This window comes from Lissotriton helveticus, chromosome 1_1 (assembly GCF_964261635.1).
Source record: "Lissotriton helveticus chromosome 1_1, aLisHel1.1, whole genome shotgun sequence".
NCBI classification, from domain to species: Eukaryota; Metazoa; Chordata; class Amphibia; order Caudata; family Salamandridae; genus Lissotriton; species Lissotriton helveticus.
The window spans coordinates 1,111,293,604-1,111,319,438 of record NC_136057.1 but is presented as its reverse complement, the minus strand read 5'-3'; the positions used below and the strand labels follow the sequence as shown (position 1 = coordinate 1,111,319,438).

The following is a 25,835-nucleotide window of genomic DNA, read 5'->3' as shown; positions in this document are numbered from 1 at the left end:
TAGTGCAGAGTGCAGATTGGTAGTGCAGAGTGGTAGTGCAGAGTGCAGATTGGTAGTGCAGAGTGGTAGTGCAGAGTGCAGATTGAGCGTGCAGAGTGCAGAGTGGTAGTGCAGAGTGGTAGTGCAGAGTGCAGATTGGTAGTGCAGATTGAGAGTGCAGAGTGGTAGTGCAGAGTGCAGAGTGGTAGTGCAGAGTGTAGAGTGGTAGTGCAGAGTGGTAGTGCAGAGTGCAGAGTGGTAGTGCAGAGTGCAGAGTGGTAGTGCAGAGTGCAGAGTGGTAGTGCAGATTGGTAGTGCAGAGTGCAGATTGGTAGTGCAGAGTGCAGATTGGTAGTGCAGAGTGGTAGTGCAGAGTGCAGAGTGGTAGTGCAGAGTGGTAGTGCATAGTGCAGAGTGGTAGTGCAGAGTGCAGATTGGTAGTGCAGAGTGCAGATTGGTAGTGCAGAGTGCAGAGTGGTAGTGCAGAGCGCAGAGTGGTAGTGCAGAGCGCAGATTGGTAGTGCAGAGCGCAGAGTGGTAGTGCAGAGCACAGAGTGGTAGTGCAGAGCGCAGAGCGCAGAGTGGTAGTGCAGAGCGCAGAGTGGTAGTGCAGAGCGCAGAGTGGTAGTGCAGAGCGCAGAGTGGTAGTGCAGAGCGAAAGTGCAGAGTGCAGATTGAGAGTGCGAGTGGTAGTGCAGAGTGCAGATTGGTAGTGCAGAGTGCAGATTGGTAGTGCAGAGTGCAGAGTGGTAGTGCAGAGTGCAGAGTGGTAGTGCAGAGTGGTAGTGCAGAGTGCAGAGTGGTAGTGCAGAGTGGTAGTGCATAGTGCAGAGTGGTAGTGCAGAGTGCAGAGTGGTAGTGCAGAGTGCAGAGTGGTAGTGCAGAGTGCAGAGTGGTAGTGCAGAGTGTAGAGTGGTAGTGCAGAGTGCAGATTGGTAGTGCAGAGTGCAGATTGGTAGTGCAGAGTGCAGATTGAGAGTGCAGAGTGCAGATTGAGAGTGCAGAGTGCAGATTGGTAGTGCAGAGTGCAGAGTGGTAGTGCAGAGTGCCTAAAACACATTGCCATTTACAATGCCATTATCTCTAACTTAAAACAAACCCGAGCCCTAATGCATTCCTAATGCTTGTTTGCTTTTTGCAATTGGCTGGGATTGGGATGTTTTTACAGCATCATCAATCATAGCTTGGAAGGCTGACATAGAGACAGTCAGCACCCCTCATCACCCACAACACTGTCTCTAGAAGTGTCTGCAAGTGACTCAGAGTGCAGAGTCGCAGAGTGCAGAGTGGTAGTGCAGAGTGGTAGTGCAGAGTGCAGAGTGGTAGTGCAGAGTGGTAGTGCATAGTGCAGAGTGGTAGTGCAGAGTGCAGAGTGGTAGTGCAGAGTGCAGAGTGGTAGTGCAGAGTGCAGAGTGGTAGTGCAGAGTGTAGAGTGGTAGTGCAGAGTGCAGATTGGTAGTGCAGAGTGCAGATTGGTAGTGCAGAGTGCAGATTGAGAGTGCAGAGTGCAGATTGAGAGTGCAGAGTGCAGATTGGTAGTGCAGAGTGCAGAGTGGTAGTGCAGAGTGCCTAAAACACATTGCCATTTACAATGCCATTATCTCTAACTTAAAACAAACCCGAGCCCTAATGCATTCCTAATGCTTGTTTGCTTTTTGCAATTGGCTGGGATTGGGATGTTTTTACAGCATCATCAATCATAGCTTGGAAGGCTGACATAGAGACAGTCAGCACCCCTCATCACCCACAACACTGTCTCTAGAAGTGTCTGCAAGTGACTCCATAAAGAGAACCAAGTGGTGCTGGAGCAGCAACTCAAAACCAAAGGGGATGATGGACGGAGTGTTGAACATTGCAAGCACTCACCCCCTGTCAACGGATCTGGGTTTAATCCGTCATCATTCTTTAGCTCACTCTGCCACCCCAGTTCAGACAACTTCCTGTTTAAATAGGCTGTAGGTCGTTTAGCAGGCAGGTCTTGTCTCGCAAAATAAGACTCACAGCTAAAGCAATCTTATCCATGCCGACCGCTGCAGGCAAGCACCAATGGGTACAGTGATAGTTGCAGATAGTCACGGCCATCTGTGCTTTATGATTGTGCTGATATGCACAGGCAGTGCACAAACAGACCCCCAGGGCAGTGCGCAGAGGACATGTGCCACTGCAGTTCTAACTCTCACACTAGCATTAGCTTCCTTCTGCAATGAGGGTCAAAATACCGAGTGAAAGAGCAAGAGATTTCCCACAGTCAGGGCTCGAGTCGGGGGTACACGCAGTACACAGCGTCCCCCCACTCGTTTCACAGGGTGGACGCCGTCCCCCCTGCCAAGAAGCCGGGCCTCACAGAAATATGCTGAACGTGTCCCGGTGTAATTTTCAGACACCGGGACATGTTCAGCATGTGACATCATGAGGTCATTTGCATATTGTCAGTCCCCCCACTTCTTTTTATAGGACTTGTGCCCTGCCCACAGTGTGGACAGAAACAGGAAGACACAGGGAGCCCTAAGTGTCCTAAAAAGAACAGGTGCCCAGATACAGGGAGAGACACAGTACATACTTAAGGCAGAAACTGACATCGGCACATCAAGACCTGGAGTCAAGCAAACAATGAATAAAGCCAGCATTAGTGATATGCGCCGAAGAGTGAAACAGGCAGAAATCAATAGTAGCATTCAAAGCTTACATGTACTTCCTTATAAATCAGATCAAATATGGAGGAGTAAGAAGTTGTCACTCCTGAGACTCTCCAATAAATATCTCAGATTTCAAGAATGTATAAAATGATGAACCTTTAAGATGAAAATATGCCTGGGTCAAACCTGAGAATGCAGAAAAAGCAACAAAATGTCGAGGGACTAGTGATGATAATATAAGACAATGGAAACACTATTGCTATATAGGGAGACCATATTGTATGGCCTAGATTTGTAATCATGGCTGCATATGATAGGGACAAATACAGGGAAGTAAGAATGTATCCAAGCATTATTTAGATGTCCAATTTGTTACAGTGCCTACCACTGTGGCAAGCCTGACTCTGGGCATGCTAAAGTTTAGAAGATTAGGTAACACAGGCATTGAATACTAAATTACATAAATTGAGACACCAACATGACAAATATGAAATGCACTATACTGTTCCGAAGATCTGGGGCCAGATGTACTAGGCATTCTAATGATCGCAAACGCTTCAATTTGGCATTTGTGACAATTAAAATGTTTTTATTAAGTACTAGTCCCTTTTTAGGATTTTTTTCAGACTCCTAAATGGGATTGGGAATGGATAACAAGTCAGAATCTTCATGGAGTGTGTTATAGGCGTCCCTTTCGTATTCTGAGTTGGTATCTAATGTTTACTGATACCTCAAAGGAAGTGGTAAAACATTCACATTTGTACTTTTAAAACAAATTGTTAAAGAGTAGCCAGTGTCCCATGGGGTCACTGCTAAGTACAAAGCAAACAAAAGGAGAAAGTAAACTTTTCTTTAAAGCAAAAGTACTGGTCGTAATGTGCCTCCAGATATTCATACATCTGGCCTTAGTTTTTAATGGGAAGAAGTACTGAATAATTTCCAGACAATTTGAAATTCCATTAGTGCATATTCTGGGCCTCCTTAGGGCATAATCAGTGCCCTTGGCTTTGTGCCAATCCGAATTTGGACAGATAATTGAATAAACGCTTTGCATGTTCTGCCCTAGGATACGTAGGCATGTGTTTGAAAACTACAATAAGTAGACCAATAGTGACTGGCTCCTTCTTAGGAAATGTTCTGCTTTGAACAGACCCTCCCCCCACCACACTTTCATCAAATCATTTACATATTTTAGCTGGCTTGAATATGTGAGGCAGTGATTCAATGTTGCACTTTTTCTGCTATGAAGTTAGAAGTTAGAGGCATGGCCAAGAAAAGCCAATAGTATTGGAGTAAATAGTAAAAGTATTTGATCTAAAAAAAATTACCTATTTCTTGCTGGTAATCTGTATTACCTCCTCGTCCCTCCCTCACTTTCTTTCATTGCACATATGAGGAATTCCTGCCTCACCAGACACCCATGCCACGTGATAGAAAATCCTTATAAAAAGCCCCCACACCCCTCCAACCTCCTGTTTTTCCTTTGTCTCAACTGATGTGAGGTGCGCGTACCACGCGCTGGCAGTGTGCGGTGCTGCGGTTGTTTCTGGATTGTTGTATTTCTTCCTTGGATATTCATTATTGTATTGGGAATGGTGGGGCTAGCCTGGACAACAGGGTGCCTTTTCTCGCTGCGTCTGGGGTCGCGCTGCGCTCTTGGTGGCAGAACGGGCTTTGTCCCGATGACGGAGTCACTGGCTCGGCGTGGCTGAGGCTGAACTTCCTGGTTGAAGGCCGGTTTGAGAAGTGGCAGCTGACAGGACAGCATGGGTCCTTGGCTGTATGTTTCTAGATTCAGTGACAAAGGGCCAATGGAAACAATGTAACACCCCCATCTGTAAATGAGGTAGAGGAACGGCGCATTTGTTGTGGTGGATGAGCCCCCAGTTTGAGGCAGCCCAACAGCTCCACAACATTTCACATGACACACAAAAGTCTAGAATTTGCCCCTGGGTGGCAATATAGCATTATCCATTTTGAAGTCATCTTCATAGGCATTCACAAGATGGCTGCTGGACTAAGGTGGGTGATGGAGACAGATGTCATCTGTGCACCCCTTTGATGAACCACAATCCCCATAACTGGATGCCCAGGAAAGATTTCTGGGTATCTGAGCCAATGTAAACCTACTCCTAACTCTACATTTAGGCATACTCCGGGGAGGATAAATCAACCAACCCTAACTGAGTTGCGGCCAAGACACCAGAAATTACCCAAAGGAATGAATGGGCAGTAGTAAAAAGTTTGTTGGCTTAACTAGGAAAGCAATCATCTGCATTGGAACCTCCCGCAGTACAAGAACCATTTGAACAAGGTCTCCGTAAAACGAGAGTAGCTGAGTACCATTGTAGGACTATGTTGGTAGTTGTCTTGCTTGTTTATTTACAGAGGCATTATGGTAGGTCCTTGCTCCACTGACCAGGAGTAAAGCAGGTCAAGGTTTAATTGGGCTATGTGGTATTCTTTCCATTCTGGTAAAGGTTTAATGATGGATGTACAACAAACGTACCTCACAATAAATGTAATTCCTAGCTAGACTACATTTTATAATAAAGCTACTACATGCACTGTAAAAAGACATATAATAGTACCAAAATAGAAGCATTGCATTACCTGATCGAACAGTGTTGTAGATGTGGACACTACCTGTTTCAATTCAAAATCATGCTCAGGTCCATTGGTTGCAGCATCTGATGAATGTTTCCCATTTTTTCTGAGTCGTTTTGATTTACATTGTATTTCAGTTAATAAACCTACAACAGCAAGAACATGAAGCTCACAGGTTTAATTTTAAAAACAGAGACAGGCATCGACATTTTAGTGGTAGCTTTTGTGAATACGTCTTTGGAAATAATGCACGTTTTAATGATTGAGAATGTTGTGTAATGGCCATAAATGGGCATGACCAAATGAAGGAAACACAGGGACAAATATATATATCTATATAAAACTCGAATAGATATCACTGGTCCATGATTAATAAATATGTGATCACATCACAATTAAAAGTTCTACACTATGTCTGCAGAGACATAAGCAAAGTTTTGAGAATATCGGTGTATTACCATCACTACTCACACACAACCCTAAACAACATCATCACCACAAAGCATAACACAACAACATAAAATAACAGAACAACACAAAAGAAAAACAAGAAACTTCACAACAACAACAGACGCTCACTGTCCTCTTGAAGTCCTTAGCCTGACTTTCCCTCTCTTCCATAGACATACATTTGATACATAAACTTCAGTTCATTATTATCTCTTACTACAGAAGTGCAAATTACATGTTTGTTATGTAAAAACACACTACATATATGCATACTCATAGGAAGGACAGTTAGTTCAAGTTTAATTAAAGTTATCTGGGAGACACTGTCTACAATAGAAAACTGCTGCGAACTAGACAGCAAAGCTGCTAACTTAAATCCCAACAACGCCAATCGTCTTTAAAACATCCCACATTGTTTTGCTCATAACATACCACATTCTATCAGCTTTCTTCATAAATAGCGATAGCACTAATGTTTGCTCATAGAAACATGGATAGTTATGGTTGATACAATCCTCCATAGGTAAACGAATTTGGCATTTTTAGTACCTGCCCTTCCCACTCCCAACACATTTGCAGCAATCTTGGAAAACATAGCAATGGAGCCCCAATTCCATCCTGTGAAAATATGTGCAGATTGGATAAGGAGGGTGTGAGATTTTTAAATGTTATTTGGCACGGGGTACCTCACCAACTTAATCATAAAAGTATCTTATTAGGTCAACACATTGTCCACCGAAAAGTAATTGCATAACTTTTAGATTGTGGCAAAAGCAGCACAATTTCCACAGATGAATGTCTGCTCAAGCAATATCAAACATGAATGACGATTTTTTTTTTAAAGTAAAATTATTGAATGAATGAAATGATTTATCAAAATTCTACCTTCCCTATTCAACTAGATTTTGAGAAACATAAATATTAAAACGTGGAAAAGAGAGTCCACATTTATATATGGAGTGAAAAATGCACTTTGTAGCTCGTCTCTGTAGGAGCATGCTATTGTTTTTTTTAATTAGGATGTCCATACTTGTTAACTACAAGCCGCACTTAGGTGTGACCTACCAACTGTCTAAAATGAGTTTTCCCAACATGCCAAACACTTTCCTTTTGATATGTGTTACTGGAGTATTTATACTGTAAAAATTCAGGACAGAAAGGTGAACCCCTCATCAGTCAGGCTAGCATGATTCCAGTGGCATAGTGAGCCCAGGACCCACGTCTGTGCACACTTAGGGCGAGAAAGCAAAAGACACACAAATGATGGACGGAATGCAGAACAAATCAAACATTCACTCCCCGTCTAGAGATCTGGGTTAAATCCATTGTTCTTTTGCTGACCATGCACCCCAGTTTAGACCCAGCCAGATGCAAAACAGTCTTGACCCTATTCCTCATGGAAAAAGTCCAGTCCGAACTGCCCAGCCAGGTCCTCCCTGGACCAGAAACAAGCATCCTGGGACCTGTTTTGGAGTATCATACCTCATCAGCCAGGCTAGCTTGAATCTTGGGTCCCGTGCTCGAAATGCCACCGGTTTCAAGCTAGCCTGGCTGATGAAGGGTGATACCCTGAAATCAGTCCCAGGATGCTTGTTTCTGATCCAGGGATGACCTGGCCTGGCAGTTCGGGCTGGACTAGTCCCATGGGGAGCAGGGTCAAGGCTTATTTGCATATGGCTCGGTCCAAAAGGAATGGCGTGGCGTGGTGAGCAAAATAACAATAGATTAATACCAGATCTGTGACTGGGGTGAATGTTTGACAATGTTCAGCATTCCGTCCATCATCTTTATGCGTTGTAAATCACATACATGATTAGCTGCTATGAAGAAATGTAGTTCCTGGGTACTGTGTCAGACAATGAAGCAGAGAGTATTTTATGGCTTAACTTTCAGGACTGCGTGTAAAATCTATGAATTTCTGCCAACATACTTGTGAATATGAGCTGTAAAATGTATTTGGGCAGAACTCTTAGTGCCACCTAATTCTACCATATAGCTTAGTTGTTACAGTGCCTTGCTCTACACAGCATTTAACTGCCATCAATATTTTTGCCAATGCTGCTTTTTGTGCCCGGTCAGGCATTCCCCAAGACATCTGGGATTATATGGTTCTCTGGTCATTGTGTTATCAGCATATTAGGGACTGCCATATAACCACCGTTTGCTGCATAATTTGAAAAAGTCAACAAAAACAGGTTGTAGCTCAAACTCCCTCAAATGTACTAATAGCATGGGGCATTTGTTGGGTCTAGTTGGAACTAAAAGCATGGGCGTTAATTAACCACAATGCAAGGAGTAGCGGAAGAGACATCACACATCATTTGACCTTTACTTTGACTCACACACACACATGTCCTAACATACACACACATTCACGCATTCTCTCTCAGATAAACACACTCACCTGCAAGAATGAATAAAAGATACATTTAAAGGCATTTCTTATGTACCTTAACTGTCAGATAAGGTCACATTCCTGCTCATTATATTCCATTTTTATTACACTAATAGGAACCAAACTATTCACTATTTGTGTAATAAAATATTTGACAGAAAACCAGGAAACTATCCTCTGGAAGAAATATGCCTTCTTAATGCTGATTACAATAAAAAGAGTTAATAAAAAAAAAAAAAGAAAACCAGGAAACTGCAGCTTCAAACATCGTCCATTAGAACAACATTATACAGTGTTGCAGGCAGTGACATTACCACCTCTGAGGCCAAAGGTCGCAAAGGCAGTACCAGTGGTAGCAAGGGGAACGAAAGGGGTCGCAGCGACCCCTAAATGGTGCCCATGACTAAAAGTAAAACACATCTTTCACACCCTGCAGATTTCTGCTCTGCACATAAAGCGCACAAACTTGCGGTGGCTGGACACATGTGGCACATTTTACCAGTGGTGGCCAGCACAGGTAAGAGTGGGGGGTGGTGGACGGGGCAGGGGTGGGGAGGGGGTGGAAGTCAACAGATGGGGCAGGTAATATTAAATATTTTTTTAAAAACTTGCCTTGCGCTCAAGGCATTTATTAGGTAACATTAAATAAAAAAAATTATAAAACCATTCCTTGCGCTCTTGGCATCGCTGAGTTGGCGATGCCGTGAGCGCAAGATAAGTAGTTTCATTTATTTATATATTTATTTATTATTTCCTAATAAAAGCTACGACGTTAAGTGTTTCTTTTATTACATTTTTTTTTTTTTGCTGAGTTTTATATAGCGCGAACTAGACCCGAACTGAATCAGGTATCAGAGCGCTTTACATATCACCAGTTACGTTACATGAGGACACACATTTATTTTTAGGCACGGGGAGATTAAGTGATTTGGCCAGAATCACAGGAGGTTTTGGCGTCGTTATCGAGACTCGAACCCAGATCCCCAGGTCCGAGGTCGAGCGCCCTAGCCGTTAGGCCAACTCCTCTCCCCAATATATTACCTATCCCGTCATCTGTCGATTTCCATCCGCCAACCCGCCTCACCGCTCTTACCTGTGCCGGACGCCACTGCATTTCACTACAGACATCTGGGATCCCTGCTCCAGCTGAATAGCAGGTGTGGAGTATGACTGAATCCCCCCTATTTCAGCACTGATCCCATCATATGCACTGAGAAAACTGCACCTCCATTGCTTGTTCCGCGTGCCACTCAGAATTGTAGGCTGGCCTCAGCTTTTTAAAGGGCCCACCACTACTGCACTGTCAACATAACACATGCATTATCTCTGCCAATAATAGACAGCTGTTTTTCCATCCATACACGTTAACTACACCACGGATTTCATGCTGACATTGCATTTCACAGTGACACACATTTTCACTTTTATAAACTCACCCTTATACCACCGCACTGACAGCCATTGCTCTGTCGCTAGAACCACAGCCCTGTCACAGCCACTAATATCTTTTCAGTAATACTGCACTGCTTTACCTTTTACACTGATGCACTGTCCTAAATTCTATTACTTCTCTCTATACTATTTTCAAAGACCAAAGTTACCCGCACCCTCTGCATCCTCTTTCTTTTTCACTCTCTCATCTCTCTCTCCATCGACATTTTCTCATTTCTGAGATGTTTCTATATATTGTCACCATCTAGAATCTTGGAACCACAACTTGCCACCTTCCTTCCATTTTAGAATGTCGTGTGTACAGCGGTGATGTGTCCACTAGGGTGCAGTAGCTTCGCCCTACCCGCTGCCATCACAGCAAACATGAAAAATAAAACGGTAATAAAATGGTTTTATTACTGTTTTATTTTTCAGGGCAGCCAGCCAGCTGGAGCTAACTGTTGGGGCGTTACAAGCATAGCTGACCGGCAGCAGCGGAAGGGGAATAGTGCACACCTAAACTTTAAAGTGCCCATGTCACTTTGGTCAGATGTCTTAAGACGGCCACCCTGACATGTGCACTTCAAACCTCTCCACCCAAGCTGTCTTAGATAGCTAGAAGGAGAGCAGGCACAGGCCTCCAGTGCATGTAGGAATGTTGAGTCCGCCCACTCCAGCCAGTCCTGGTGCTGCTCTCATGCTGGTTAACAGCATGAGAGCAGCTTCTGGATTGGTTAGGGGAGTTGGCTCAAAGACTCCTTGAGGTCGATCTGCGAGACCGGATAGAACTGGATTCACTAAGTTTTTTTTTCTTTTTAATTTATTGTACTGTTTAATTTTTTTCACACACAGCCAGGCAGTGTGAGAAATTTGCGCTGTCTTCAGCCTCAACTCCAGAGCTCCTAATCGTGGCCTGTTATAAACACTGTGTATAACGGACCATGATTGAAAGCTTCGGAGTTGCACCTAGGAGCATTCTAGAGTGCCCGTCTGATCGCCCGCTACTTTTAAAAGGGATCAGCCACCACTGCTGGTTTACAGAATAGAACTGGAGCAGGGCACGGTTGGAGTTGGGAGCTGTCCAGAGCACATCTCACCTTTCCCGCTCCTGTTGTACTTATGCATCTTACTTGCCACTAACACTACACATATGCTTTGCGTTGCAGTATCTTCTTCTTGGCTGCCTGTTGCACTGATGAGGTCGGGAATTTAAACTGCAGTACTAATGGTTAATGTTCTTATCTCCTCTTGTGATACCGTTACATCATGCTTCTCTTTTTTAAATTAGTTTTTTTCAGTTTCTTTAGTATGTATAGGGCCATCTTCTTCACATGTCAGTCCTTACTAGGAACCAGACGACCACAGTATACTCGGAACCACGCTGACTTGCAGCTTTACTCTTTTGCCTGAAAACACATATCGTGAACAAGTTAACTACCTACTGGATTCCTTATCTGAAATATAAAAACAGCCCTGAAGAAGTCCGGTGACGGACGAAACGCGTTGGCTATTGGGCTATCTGCCTTTTTTGTACAATAATAAGAACATTAAATAAATAATTGAACTGAAGCGAAGAATCTTCGTTTGCTGCTTCTTGGGAAAACGATTACCTGCTCTGTATTCAACATGATTAATATTGGATTTGAATAATGTTTTGAACTTCTGAAGGGTGCAGACCAAATTTGAACTTCTGAAGGGTGCAGACCAAATTTTGTGTATAAAATTATAATGTATTTGTCAAAAAGATAAGTCTAGGGTACTGCTTATTTGACTGTCATTGGACCTTTCTGCATAGTCACCCCCAATTTTTGCCTGTCACTGTGCTGGTTTTTGACTAGTCTGACTGGGATCCTACTAATCAGGACTCCAGTCTATCTGCTTTCTAGGGGTGGGCGGAATTTGCGTAGTCGCGTTATGCAAAGTTCTGCGAAACTGTAAAAAATCTCTGCGAGCTACACAGAATTCCGCGAGCATGTGGAATTGCTTGTTCTGCGCGCTTGCGATGCGTTTTTCCTGTTCAGTTACGCTGTTTGCATGCTCGGGTGAAATATCTCATGAACTTGCCCATGCAGTTGCCAATTGGTGCCGCCATCTTGTTTCACTTGTACCGCCCTCTCGCAATGCGTGTTTCATGTTCGTAAACGCGGATGTCCGATAGCGCGTCTGGATAACGTGTTCGCGATCGCACACTCTCGCGGGATCTCACGGCCGGCTACTAAAATCACGTGGCACTCGCGAACGGATAGGAAAACTCATCGGCAAATGTAGCGATCCTGGTAAGTCGCCACCGCGCACGCGAACATGCATTTTGAAAGCGCGAACAAGGAAAAAATTTGCTAAGCTACAGATCACGGTTTTTTCGCCGATTCCGCGTTCTCCGCGGAACACGGAATTGCCAAAATTCTGCAAATTCCGCAAGCGGAGTGGAATTTACCACCAAGGCCTACTGCTTTCTCCCTAAACTTTTATTGCATGTATTTTGGTACATTCCAGATTGTATACTGGGGTACCCTTGTCAGTCCCTAGTATATGGAACATGTACCCAGGGCATAGGTACCCCAGAGACCTCCCATGGACTGAAGCATGTATTATGCCACCCATTAGAGGCCATGCAAAATGGAACTACAGGTCTGCCATTGCAGCCTGTGTAAGTTGGTGCATGCACCACTTACTTAAGATATAGGTTTACTGTATCTAAGGGTCACTACAACTAAAACATATAAGTCACCCTTATAGGAGGCCTTAATAATCCTGAAGGCAGGGTACTTGGTTGTAAGTGAGAGGGTGCCACTGCATGAGCAGGACACTCCTACAGCCTACGGAGTCCATCCCCCCCGGTTGCTAGTGTAGCAACCATATACAACATATAGAGTGGCATTATGCAATGTTGTAATGACCAAATCTAAAACGGCTGAAAGCAACCCCATCGTGTTTGGTATGAAACATGCCATACCCCGGTAACCGGTGTGGAGGTATGATTCCACCCCTAAAAAGCAAGCTTTGTTGGGTCCCCGGTGCCAGCCTTGTGGTTCCGGCAGCACAAAATGGTTGCTGTCAACCAGAGACACATTTCTGCCCTCCTGCTGCTGAGCCAAGTTTGAGCAAAGGAAGGTGGAACAATAGGCATCCTGTCACAAGAAGGTGTGACCACCTCCCAGACAGCATTTAGTGTATTAGGGCTGGGTGGGTGAGCTTGCCAGCGACCAAAAGTCTGCCTGAAGGCTATATTTGGTGTCCTTGTGCATAGTCCAGTACAAGCAAGTCCTGGGGGCCACTGGCTCCTGCTCTTGCACGAAACTGGACAAAGGGCATGGGAGTAACCTCCCCATTGTCTAGGGCCTCTCCTGGGAGGGTCTCCTTAATCTGTCCAACCCTCTCCCGTGGGTATTTAAGGGCTTACATGGCTGTAGGACCCTAGATTCGACGTGGACAGAATTCTGATCAAGAAACCACTAAACTTCGACCGTCTGGACACTCTGGACATTGTTGGACTTCGTTTGGGTTCGACTTCATCTCCCTCTCAGTCTGAAGCATCATCTGTGCCTGCGCACCATAAAGGCACCATACAGGCTCCATGCAGGACCTGTGGAGTATCAAGGAAAACCAAAGATATCTCCTTTGGAGTTCATTCGTAGGCACAGCAATGCATCTGTCCGGTCTGCTGATCCTGAGACCCTGCAGATTCTGACGGCTCCAGCAACACAGGAGGTGGGTTCCTACATCCCTCAAGGTCTGAGCTGCCCTCTCACCAAGTTTGAGGTCAGAATCCTTCGTAGGGGCTGCAATACCCGAACCCCTGTGCACTGCATACATTTGCAAGTGCATATGCTTATTGGCGTTGCTTGAACAAGTGCACTGGGCTGCAAGTAGCCCAACCTCTGGCACCATTTCTTGAAAAGATCTCCAGCCTCCTTGCACTGACTGCTCCTTGAGCTGCTGCTTTGTGAAATTGCTCGAGGTCCTCTCGCAGCTCTTGTGCCTCTGGCCTGTGAGTCCACTTGAGGGTCATCTTTGTTGGTGGTCTTGCCAGACTCGACCCCTCAGCACTCGACATTTTTCATGGGACAGCTCGTATCTGTCTCCTGGTTGTCCTCAATGTCTTCTGGTCCCCGTAGCTGCAGAGTCAAGGACTCCCTCAATGCACTTGAAGTTCCTGACATCGGTGGGCATTTGACTACTGAGCCCCTGGTGACTCCTGAGTGACCCAGACTCTGTCCCCTCTGCTTTCAGGTACTCTTTAACAAGAATCCACCTTTGGATTCCAACTGACACTTTTCTTCCTTCCAGCACTTTTTCGAAGTCCTCCATTGAGATCGACAGTAGTTTCTGGTGCCACTACAGACCTATTCACCCGGCTTCCCTGGGATAGGTAACTCTGGTACAACAGTATCTCCAACCTCTTAACTTCCACAGGGTTTCTTCGAAGTCCACGGGGAAGGGTCCGTAAACTTTAAAACTTCAACCTTGACTTCACCATAGAATTGTACGGAGCACGCAGTCGTGTTCCCACAATGCACCCGTCCTCTGTGGGGTCCCTACTTACTCACCTTAGGTGGTTCCTTGGGATCCCAGCGATACTACGTCCTCTAGACATTATCTCGACTCATGTCGTGGTTCTTATACCGCTATTTTAGTATATGTTTTGGTCTCCCCCTGGAGCCCCCTGTGTATTCGTGCTATTTACTGTTGTTTATGTGCTACAGTATTGTGTGCTTTGTGAGTATCTTTGTGTAGAAGATACTGTGTCATACTAGAGAGTGTTATATTAATAAATGTATTTTTTTATAACTACTGTGTGCTTCGTTTTTCATTTAACCAATACTATGAGGTTGCACTCTGGTAAAACAAGCTGCTTAACATTCCTTCAAGACTAAGCCTGAAGGCTGCTCTCCACATCTACCACTTGGATAGCTTTCCAAGGTTATCTTTGACCTCTTAAATCACCACAAGGGTTGTTTGGACTGGTGCAAGGTGCCCACTTTAATTAGTAGACAACATATACAGGTCAACTTCTCACAACTGCTATATCGATAGATGGAACTAATTTCATTGTGATCCCCAGAAGTGTCTCCATAAGGTGGAGCACCAGGTTCCGGGTATTCCCAAGCAATATAATTTACAATATAAGTAAAATGTCCTCTCTTAAGCGTATTACATCTTCACAAATATTGATCCCACTTTCATGTTCTTATTCCTCATGTTTTCTTTAGACGGTTAATTCAAAGGGGAAAGGTGTATGGAGAAAGGTGAATATACATAATTAAAAGAGGAAAGGTGTATATACATATTATCACCATCTAGAACTTGGAACTGTAGTCCACAATACCTTCTTTCTATTACAGATTTGTTATGATTTAGAGCACAGAACTGGAGAAGTGCACGATTGGAACTGGGAGCTGTCCTGAACACATCTTATTTTCCCTCCTCCTGCAGCACCTAATCATGTCACCTGGAGGAAACCTCTTCAACACTACCCATGTTATGTCTCGGGATTTATTAGCTGCTGCATCCACATCTTCCCTCCCTTATTTATTACCCTCTGTATTCCTATATATATTTATATGTGGCATAGTAAAATAACTGGATAAGTTGGCGCCTTCTTTATCCCCACCCACCCCCAAGATCTCTGTGTCCAATAACCACATGGTTATTCCCTTGCGATGTCACTGTCAGCCAAAGGTTATATGATGTCACGTCCTATGATGGCATTGCTATGCTAATGAGCATTTTTGAAATCTGGAAAGTTCTACCTCATTTGACAAGTGTGCTATTGTGCAAGCATGGTGCAGATATAAACATTATGTCCGCCCTAAAATCTAGTGAAACAAATTTAGCATATCAGGCTGCTGCCAGGGTTCAAGAACCATGCCAGTAATAATGAGAGAAAATCATGAAAAATGTTCTAATTATCCAGGACAGCCTTTAAGGGGCAAAGGCATTGCTTTAATTAATTTAAAAGTCAGTACTGTTGCCCTGTCAGTCAATCCGTTGCACTTAAGTTGCACTTAAGTTCTCCATGGCACAACTACTACAGTTTCCTAGCGACAATGTGAAATAGAGGCTTGGAGCCAGGACTGTACAAGCTTTCTACGACCCCTATGAAATTATATTACTATTATGTGAGAAAACAAATAATTCTAATTTACCTTCATTTTCCAGAGCAGTCTCAAATACTCTCTAAGGTAAAATATGGCACATGCACTATATCTCTTTAAGACTCCACAGCACCCCACTTTAGTACTTAAAAACTTAGCCCCCGCGCTCTTTGAGGCTATGCTCACGCCAGAAACAAATCCGTGCATATAACATTTTTCCAAGCCACAGAGAGGAAGAGAGCAAATCTTTTTAATAGTTATTTATTTCTACCAGTTTCTTGTTATAGTATGGGCCAGATTTATGAAGAATTTTGGGGTTTGCAGAATCGGACCGTTTGCGACGCAAAAAAGGCATTTTCAAATGTACAAAGCCCAAATTGTGATTTGGTAACCTGTTACCGAATCGCAATTTGGGATTGTGAATCGATATTTGGAAGGGGTGTGTTTAGGGTGCACTTTCCTAATACCATCGGACCCCTTCCTGTTTGAGAATGAAAAAAAAGATATACTCTTAAAAAATGAAAAAGGAAACTTTTAATTGTTCTTTTTAAAATGCACGGCCTGCGTTAAAAAAAATATATATTGCTTTATGTAAAATCTATCACAGAGATGGTGGTCTGTTGACCTCAGCAGGCCACCATCACTGTGATTTATACGATCCCCAATGAGTCGCAAACTGAGACCTACCTCATTAATATTTATGAGGTAGGACTATTTGGGACCCACTGGAAATGGCAGAAAGTGTAACACATACTTTTGTATATTAGTGTTTGAGACTACTGTTAGACCTAGTATCTTTTGCCATGGTCTCCCCTGACCTTTTTGACTTCCAACCTCTTGTTTGGACCTTGTTTTGCTGGCGTACGACTTTGAGCATTTTGACACTGCTATTCAGTGCCAAAGCGCAGTGCTTGTCATATACATACAGGTGATTGGTGTATACATGATTGGCTGATTGGAGTCATCTGTCAGTCTCTTGTCCAGGGGTAAGACATATACCAAGGGCATGTAACTCAAATGCTCCTCCGTGGGCCTGCAGCACTAGTTGTACCACCCACAGAGGTAGCTCTCCAAATGTGCCACAGGTTTGTCCTGGCGGGGCCTATGTTAGCAGGTAACTGTTACTCACCTTGGCATTTAAAAAGCTACTTGCCAAATTTCTGTCGCTACAAAGGAGTACTCTCTGGGGGTAGGGAGCAGTGTCAAGAAGAGAAAGGGCATGGGCGCAGGTGTGCTAACTGAAGTGATAGTGAATGGCACCGGAAGGTGTGTTCTCCTAGGATGGTGTGTTCGGTATGATGGGACCTACTTCCCGCATTGATTAACATGGAGGACTAGTGGGAAGGGTATTGAGCAGCATTTCCTACGTGCAGAAGAATAGCAGTATAGTGCTTGATATCGATGGGTTAGTGCCTGTCAGCCTGACTCCAATCCACAACTTGGTGCTGGGGGGGCAACTACATCTGTGCATTCCTGATAGAAGGCCATACAATAGGGGCTTGGCCCTACTAAAGATATAGATCAAGCCTCCCAGGGTAGGATGCCAGACAGGACACAATTTAGAGAGGGCCTGTGCATTTCAAATGTGGCCTTTTGAACTGATCTCATTTTAAAGACCATTGTTGGTATAACTACTGGGGCTCTGCCCTGAGGAGTTAGAGATGCTTTTTGGATTGGAATCATACTACGCTGGTTCGATGCTGGGACATTGACAATAGGAACCATTGGGGTAGTAGGGGCTGCAACTGGATTATCTAAAGACTTGTGGTGGCCTGGGGCTTGTCGTGCTCCAGGAAGGGGTCTACCACTTGGTTGATCTTCCCTAGATGTTGCTAGCATGCAGCTAATTTCCAACTGTCGTGGTCCAGGTCTCTAAGCTCGCTCCAAGGACTGGTTGGCTGGCCTCCTGTCCACTCAATCCCAGGGACAGAAAGGATCTCTCTGTATCCTTGAGATTGCAACGATCGGGCAGGGTGTGTGGGAAATGGGCGGAAGTGATTGTTGGTTGGGACAAAGGCCATCCTGATGAAATATGTAATCACACTGTGCAGAGAAGTGTGCTCGTAAAGATCAGCAGCCCACCTGGGATGCTGAAATGTGAGGAGTGACGGCAGTGCCTGACATCGTGGCCTCCGTCCTAGGTCACCACCTCCCTCTGCCTGGACCAACGCCTCAAGGTACTCTGTTGTTGAGAATATCGTGACTGCACAGAAGGGGTTTCATTATGCCTTCTGTGCAACCATGGCTGGCTGTCTAGAGCAACTGCAGCTCTCTCCTCTGCCTGAGGGGAACATTTTTTCCAATTTAGAAGTGTGCCAGCTTCTGGTGTCACAGTCTTTTGTCTATGGGAGGATAGTGATCCTGCACTCATGCAGGAGCCGCTGGGTGCCTGAAGGCCTAATCTGGAGGGACAAAACAAAGTATCTGTTTCCTTCCACTTCAGGTGGTCCTGACAATCTAATCAAAGTGTCGCCAGAGGGTGCAACGTGTATCGTTGTCTGATGCAGTTTGAGTGACTGAGGTGCTGGGTCATGATGCGTAGTCAAAACCTATGATTTCTTGACAAATATAACTGTATGGGACATGTGATACGGAAATGTCATGTTCTATGCTAATTTGTTAGCAGGAAAGTGGAACACCTCTAAACAGCCTTTATATAAGTTTCTGTCGCTTTTGATGTGGAAGGATTGCTTGGATCGGTGAAGTGCGCACATGACTTTATGTAGCTTACGAGATTGAGGGGATAACGGGGCAGGTGAATACATAGGACTAGTACATATATGTTCATGCCATTCTGCTGCTAATGGGAGAGTCTGACAATTGCATATAACTGTAAAAGCATATATCCAATGTCGTTTTGATTTAAATGTGTGGGTAGTACAATGACCAATGTTTTATAAATAAGGTGTGGAGTCTTTTTGTAGTGTACTCAGTGTGATGTGAGGGTGGTGTTGTGCCAATACTTTACACTTTGACCCTGAGGATAAACCTGACTGTTCTGCACCAAACTACCTGAGGGTGAGCATGGGTTATCAAACAAGTGTATCATACTCATCCTATCTAGGACATTGGATTTTTTCTGGCTTCAATGCATCCCAACCAGTCAGAAACCTCTGGATCTAACAATTACCAAATAGCGAATTGCAAAAATTCGCAAATTGGTAATCGCAAATTCTAAGCTTCATATTTCAGGCCCTGTGTTTCTGTGTTGGTTTTTTTTTCACTTCCAGGAAGTGAACCCATGTGATGTTTTGGGAGTCAAAGTTCATCGATAATTTTCCTTTGTCTGGTGTGACCATAGTAAATGTTTCTAGCACTTAACTGATTGCTATGTACTGGTAGCATATTGCTGTTCATTTTCCAGAGCCCCATTTACTCACTTCAGTTTTTCTGGGCCTACCTAGTTTGACTCTGCTAAAAATCTTTACCCTTTTAATTTCAGTGGTGAGGTAAATCTCCAATTCGATGTTTTGTATGAGTTTTTGTATAAGAGAGAGCAGTGGTAGAGGTACAGAGTAACAAGAGTAAGATAGGGGATGGAAGATTGAAAAATAAATTAAAATAAACGTACCTTGCTGCCGACGGCCAGGCTGCCGCCTCACCTTGCGTCCTGTCCACCTCTGAAGCAGGAAGTACAGGTACGCCAATCACAATGCAGCAACGCAGCATTGAGATTGGTCTGACATATGCAGTTCGGCGTTCAGACAGGGAATGGGAGCCTGTGCATGTTCCTCATCAGGCTGCGTAATGCAACCTGGTGAGGAACATGCAAAAAGTGCAGGACAGTTTGGCCGGCCCAAGTGAGCCGACCAAACAGCTATGCTCACTTAAGTGCCCACAATCTCTCCCTATTCTGGCTGTGACAACAGCCAAGCACTGCCCCATAAAGCTGCATCACAAAGGGAAAATAAAATGATAATAACATAGTGTTATTATTTTGTTTTTCCTTTCTCTACAGCAGAAAATGCAGTTGGGTGGCTCTTCTCTGCCTTAGCGGAGGAGCCGCCACTAGGAGAGCGATTTAGTACCAGTTATTAAACTCTTCCTAAAGATCCAATGGAGTCACTTTTTTGCCAGATCAGAGTGGGACTTTTGCCTTTGGAGAAGCTGAGAGTGAAGTAGAGTAAAGTATTTCCCAGAAACTGTGTGATGGGCATAGATATGTCTTTACTAAAATGCAGTGGCGGCTCCTCAGCTAAGGCGGAGAAGAGTCGCCCCACTGCCAGGAAGCAGCAAAAGAAAGGTAAAATAAAACGACAATAACGTAATGTTATTATCATTTTATTTTGTCCTCCTGCTGCGGCAGCATGCGAGAAAGGGGTGGGCGGGGTTGCAGAGCAGGGGAGGAGTGGTAGAACACTCCTGAGCGCAGTGACTGGCCCTCTCGGATCACCCAAAACACTCATGCGCACTTCCCTCTTCTCCATGCAGGCTGCATTACAGCATGCATCAATAGATCAATCAATCAGTGGAATTGTAAGCACACTACTCACCCTTGTGGGTCTCAAGGCGATGGAGAACATGCCCATCCCTCTAGCCACCTGGCTTAGCGCTGTGTCACCAGTCACAACACTGCATTGCAGCATTGTGATTGGTTGCTTGGAGCCTGGGAGCCCTGGTGCTTCCTGCTTCCTCACAAGTAGCTAGGAAGAGGACAGGACTGGACACAGGAGAGAAGACAGAGGCCGGTCGGAAGGTAAGTGATTTTTTTTTACCTAGGTCTGCCCCCCACACCCCTTCGCCCCAACCTACCCCACTGCTGTTTCTAGGCAGCAGCCGCGACTAACAAAATGTGAAAAGTGAAATAACACAAATAATACACCATAACCAAAATTATTTTGAATGCTCTTTAACGTGCCCTTGTGCGATGTCGCGTGCATTTAGTTTGCACAGCTTCTCTAGATCTAATCTGCTATGTGAGTGAAGTAATAGGGGCGAATGGTAACACTTAAAGAGGTCTGCTTTGATTTTCTACAACCTAGAAATAGCCTGAGCCAGAGAGAGTCACTGACAATCACTGTAGCCTTCAGAATAACTCTCGATCCAGAAAGCCTACACTCTCGAAATATCAATCACATCTATTTAACTGCCAGTAATTCCCAGTTTTAGCTAGTTTAGACATAATATCACCCCTGGCGCACTGCTCACGCCCTGAAAGATGACATCGATGACATAACTCTTGAAATCAAATATATCTACAGCAAGAGTCAGCAGCTGCCTATCCTCATCAAAAGGCTGCTGCAGGGCCACAACTGGTAAATAGATGGTCACGGACATTAGATGGAGCTGTGATGCTGCACTTAAACCTACAGCAACAAGATGTCGTCGCACAGAAATTAAAGGACCAAAGAAACTATTGCATTTTTACTCTGAAATAAAAGATATTCTTATGCACATTAGATACATCTATAATGCTGCAGAACGACTGCATCTAGAGGTTCAACAATAGCTGTTGTGGCTCCTCCCACACGTTAAACATATCATTGTAGAGATGGAAAGTCGGTATAAGGTTGCAGTACCATGGCCAACATCTGGCTGTCCCTGAATAAATCATATTTATAATGAAGGTTGCTCGGTTATGGCCACAAGCAATAGATGTGATCCATGGCGCTATGGACATTTTCCAGGGCATAGTCAGTATGCATTTATTTGTGTACCATTTGTATCGTGTGAACATGGCCCACAGGCAGCAGAGCGCTGTCCAGGTTCACAGGCGAAGATATAGAGTGAATTTAGGGAAGGGGTGCTGGGTTATGAGAAAGGAGATCGACTATTTAGTGTTTGATGATGTATTGTTCTTTAAAACAAAAGTGTGTCTTGCATTCTCTTCAAAAATTAAAGACAGGGAGGCACAGTTCTCATTGATGCAGGGATATTGCTGTGTTCCAGAGTGCATATATGAAGAAGACCTGTTGACTTGCCATTCATCACCTTCAGTCTGATGGTGCCCTGGATGCGGGGGTGCCAAGGACCACCAGAGATTGGGAGCTTGTCGTGCAGCTAGGCAGAGCACGGCTGTTCTAGTACCATACCATTGACATTTGGAAGTTACTCTTACCTGTTTTCCAGGGCACACACAGGATATCAATACGGATAGCCCGCATTATTCCAATGAGACCAGTAACAACAGTTTCTGGCCCCATGGGAATTATTCGGTTTTAGGAATAATGCAGCTCAGTGGTGTTTTACCTGTAGATTTCACCTATGGCAAGCAGACAAAGTCTCCGGGCGAAATATTCAGAAAACACATGAGATTTAGCACAATAAATCGGATTCTCATATGTTTCCCCCAAACTTGCAATCTCCATTATTTCCACCTTTCCCGAATTGTCAGGCCCAAGGAAATAGCAATTTCAGGGAAATACCAAGTATTATTATGGACAGCTTGTAACGAGGGGCCTAGTGTTACAGGACCACATGATATACATTATTATACATTCACCCAACTGCCTACAGAAACTCAGTCTATACACTGTAGGTGCCTAGAGCTAGTGCTCTTCCTGAGCGGGAGAAAGAATGGGACTGAAAGAATATACGTTTGGAAAATTGTGTATGCAATTTATGGATAATGTGTTTATCATGTTGCCAATAAACTTACATTCTGCAAGCATGCCCATCTGTTTGCACTTCCTTAAGCGGCATTCTTGGCACTTTCTTCTCATGTACATATCCATTTCACAGTTTCCGTCATTTTTACATTTGTATATTGCATTTTTAGTGATACTCCTCCGGAAAAAACCTGTGAAAATAATACCAGAAGTGTTAGAAGCTGCAATATGCAATCTAGAGAACATCACATAATAACATGAAATACTGTATTAATATGCCGAAAATTAAATAAAATAGTAATGTGCCTCTTGCGTGGAAAGGCCATTTCTTAGTGCTGGTCTACCTATAGGACTGATTGGTGTACCTGTCCCGACTGTGGATTCAGCTTTTCTATCCTTATGGTTCTAGATCAGAACAGCAATTCCTTAATGCCTTTTTTTCTTTTGCAGTTTTATATAGAACAAACTCGACCCGAAGGTATTAAAGCAGTATACAAATACACATTCATTTTTTAAGGCATGAGGAGGTTAAATGATTTGCCCAGAATCGGATGATGAGCCGTTCCCATGACCCAAACCTAGTTCCCCAATTCCAAAGTCGACAGCACTGGCTGTTACGCCACATCTTCTTTTTAATACATGCACTTGGTACTGTGAACAGCGCGTTGGTGCTCACAAGAAGAGATGTGGAATGAAAGGAAGACAAGAGCTAGACATCATCTTGGCCTACCAAGAAAGGATCATAAATTACGCCTGGAGATTAGAAATCAGGTAAGCTCATTGAACCCCTAAAGAATAGGTAAGGTATCCCTTAAGACCTTAAGCCATCTGTTAACATGTAGCCCCTGTAAGTATAGTGAAAGTCCATGCAAATGGCCAGGCCTACCTATTGCAGCTTTGACCACATGGCAGAAGAAAATACATACTTGGACTTGAGCCGTCGTCTATCAATGCCCGACTTGTTAACACTTTTCCTCCTAGTGAACGACCTGTAGAAGTATTCCATAGACAAATCCTGCACAGAGAGGCATCATGTAGGACGTCATCTGTCACATAGAGAATACGTCTCCTATTCATCTACACATCATGAGTCCTGGTTTGTTAGCAATTATGGGCCAATCCACATCTGAAGAGGACCACATACACCATTATGTTTGCATGTGTCCATGGATTCCACAAGTGCCTTCAGATCCCTCAAGGACTGCAATACCAGCGAGCTACTCTCTGAATGAACCAGAGCATGTGGTAAGATACTATGTGTTCTGCTGACGAAAAGTTGCTAGGAACGCTGAGATATTTACACCATCTAAACATCGAACCTTCATGTCAAGGCCCTTTAGTGTCTTCCAGTTTGTCTGGAAATGGAAGTCCATGTCCATAACAAGGTTGCCTAACTGTTTAAGAGTGGGGGACAACCTATGGTTACAGAAAGAGGATTGCCTGTTGCCATTAACTCACAGGCTATGGCAAGTTGTCTGTTTCTGCAGCCTCTAATTACGTAGGGCCTGATTTAGATCTAGGCGGACAGGTTACTCCATCACAACAGTGACGGATATCTTGTCCGCCAAAATATAAATCCCATTATATCCCATCGGATTTATATTTTGGCGGACAGGATATTCGCCTCCACTGTGGCACAATAACCCGTATGCCATTGATTACCTGGTACGACCTGCTGCACCACAGCGTCCATTTATTACAATCAAGTGTTACCTCACTGGTAGTGACAGGCTACTACACCTCTACTGAGGCAGGAAATTTGCAGTTTCAGCATACTACCCCCTACTGCCTGTGGTGTGGAGCAGACGTCTGCACATCAAGTAGCGCTCCCCTTGTACTTCTTATTGTACGTGCTTTAAATTCCTGGCGTGTGTCAATTACGACTAACCATGCCCTTGTGGGGGGCTGCATTGCACAGGGTTAGGAATTCAGATACATTAAAAAATGCGTCTTTTGTTTTTGTTTTTTTCCTCTCCAGGGAGGCGTGGTATCATCTTAACCAAATCTTCAGATCTTCCAATAAATAGTCACTTGAAGTTGGACCATGCACATTCCTGATCCTCCTCTATTTTTCTGCGCACATGAAATCCTAATGCGAACATTAGGCAGGAATAACAGGTCACCCCTAATAAAAGGAATTGATTGTTATCTTTCTGGCTGATGACATCATGCAAAAACTCCTTATCTCCTCCTCTGTAATGAAGGGTACCTTTTGTTAAGGGTTCAGAAGGCTCCTCCCAACCTTCACTGTTTGTCCACATCTATATCACTATCAATGTATGCAGATGACACACACACATGCGTGACTGGGTGACAATCTAATGAGATAACACTGCTGACGGCTTAAGACACACTCAACTTGCGACTGAGGCTGCTATCCAATAGAACATTTGCTACCAAAGACATGGGGCATATTATCAAGGGGGTTTATCTCCGCTTTTTTGGCTTTAAAAGCCAAGAAAGCGGAGATAAAATTATCTCCCTATTACCTAGCTGTCGCTAACACCAGTTAGCGACTGCTAGTAGGAGATAGCGACCATCTTGGGCCCTACTTTGCATGTCAGTGATATTTATCACTAATGACATGCAAAGTGGGCGTGCCAAGATGTTAGCGACTGGAAACAGTCGCTAACATCGCTATCTCCTATTACCAACTTTTGGAGATATTCGCGCTAAGCGCGAATATCTCCGAAAACTAACACCTGCCCTGAGCAGTTCTTAGCCATGTTATCCAATGGGAGGTGGATAACATGGCTAAGAGCATTAGCTCGGTAATGCATGAATATCGCTGACTTTTCAGCGATATTCATGCATTGCGGCCGTTTTTTATCGCATTTGCGATAAACCTTGATAATAGCAAGGTTTATCTGCGATAATTTCTGACGATGCTTAGCGGTAAAAAATTCGTTGCTAAGCATCGTTAGCGATAAATATCGCTTAACGTTGGTAATATGCCCCACAATGCCTTGTGTCTCAAAAAGAAGCACCAGAAATGTCCAGCACCTAAATAATCTTGTCACTAAAGAATCAGGCTTTAGTTCTGCCCATGGGCCCAGTTTGTCGTCCAATGCCCATCACTGTCTACTATCAGTGAAAGCCTGTCTAACAAAGGTGCATGCACGCAGCACCAAAAGACACCACTGTGCACAAAAGAAGGGAAGCTGAAAAGTGTTCCATGGAGAGAGACGTTCAGCAGCTTAGACATTCAACAACCCTACATCTTCTACCTAGGAAGCCATGGGGAAAAGAGCCTGCTTTCCATAGTCATGCTCTCCTAAGAAAGGCAGCTGGCCCAAAGAAAACAAAAGAGGTCTGCTACTGAGATCAATAATGTCCTAAGAAAGGCAGCTGGCTTAAAGAAAACAAAAGAGGTCTGCTAGTGATATCAATAATGCCCTAAGTAAGGCAGCTGGCTTAAAGAAAACAAAAGAGGTCTGCTAGTGATATCAATAATGCCCTAAGTAAGGCAGCTGGCTTAAAGAAAACAAAAGAGGTCTGCTAGTTAATATAATAGTATCCTAGGAAAGGCAGCCGCTAGTGATAATAATAGTGTCCTAAGAAAGGCAGCTGTCAATGAGAATATTAGTGTCCTAAGAGAGACAACTAGCCAATAAGACAAAAGATGTTTGTAAGTGAGAATAACAGTGTCCTAAGAAAGGCAGCTGGCGTAAAGAAGACGAACGAGGCCTGCTAG

At 44.1% G+C, this 25,835-nt stretch overlaps 1 protein-coding gene across 4 annotated transcripts in view; it reads right to left on the bottom strand.

Moving 5' to 3' along the window:
- Positions 1–25,835, bottom strand: part of NR1H4 (nuclear receptor subfamily 1 group H member 4) — a 479,217-nt gene that overhangs the window by 206,840 nt on the left and 246,542 nt on the right. For all 4 annotated transcript variants that reach the window (XM_078678713.1, XM_078678729.1, XM_078678721.1 and 1 more), the window contains 2 exons: positions 22,192–22,332; positions 5,229–5,368 (listed from right to left, as the gene is read on the bottom strand). In XM_078678713.1, the coding sequence (XP_078534839.1) occupies positions 5,229–5,368; positions 22,192–22,332 (281 nt within the window). The remainder of the gene's footprint in view (positions 1–5,228; positions 5,369–22,191; positions 22,333–25,835) is intronic.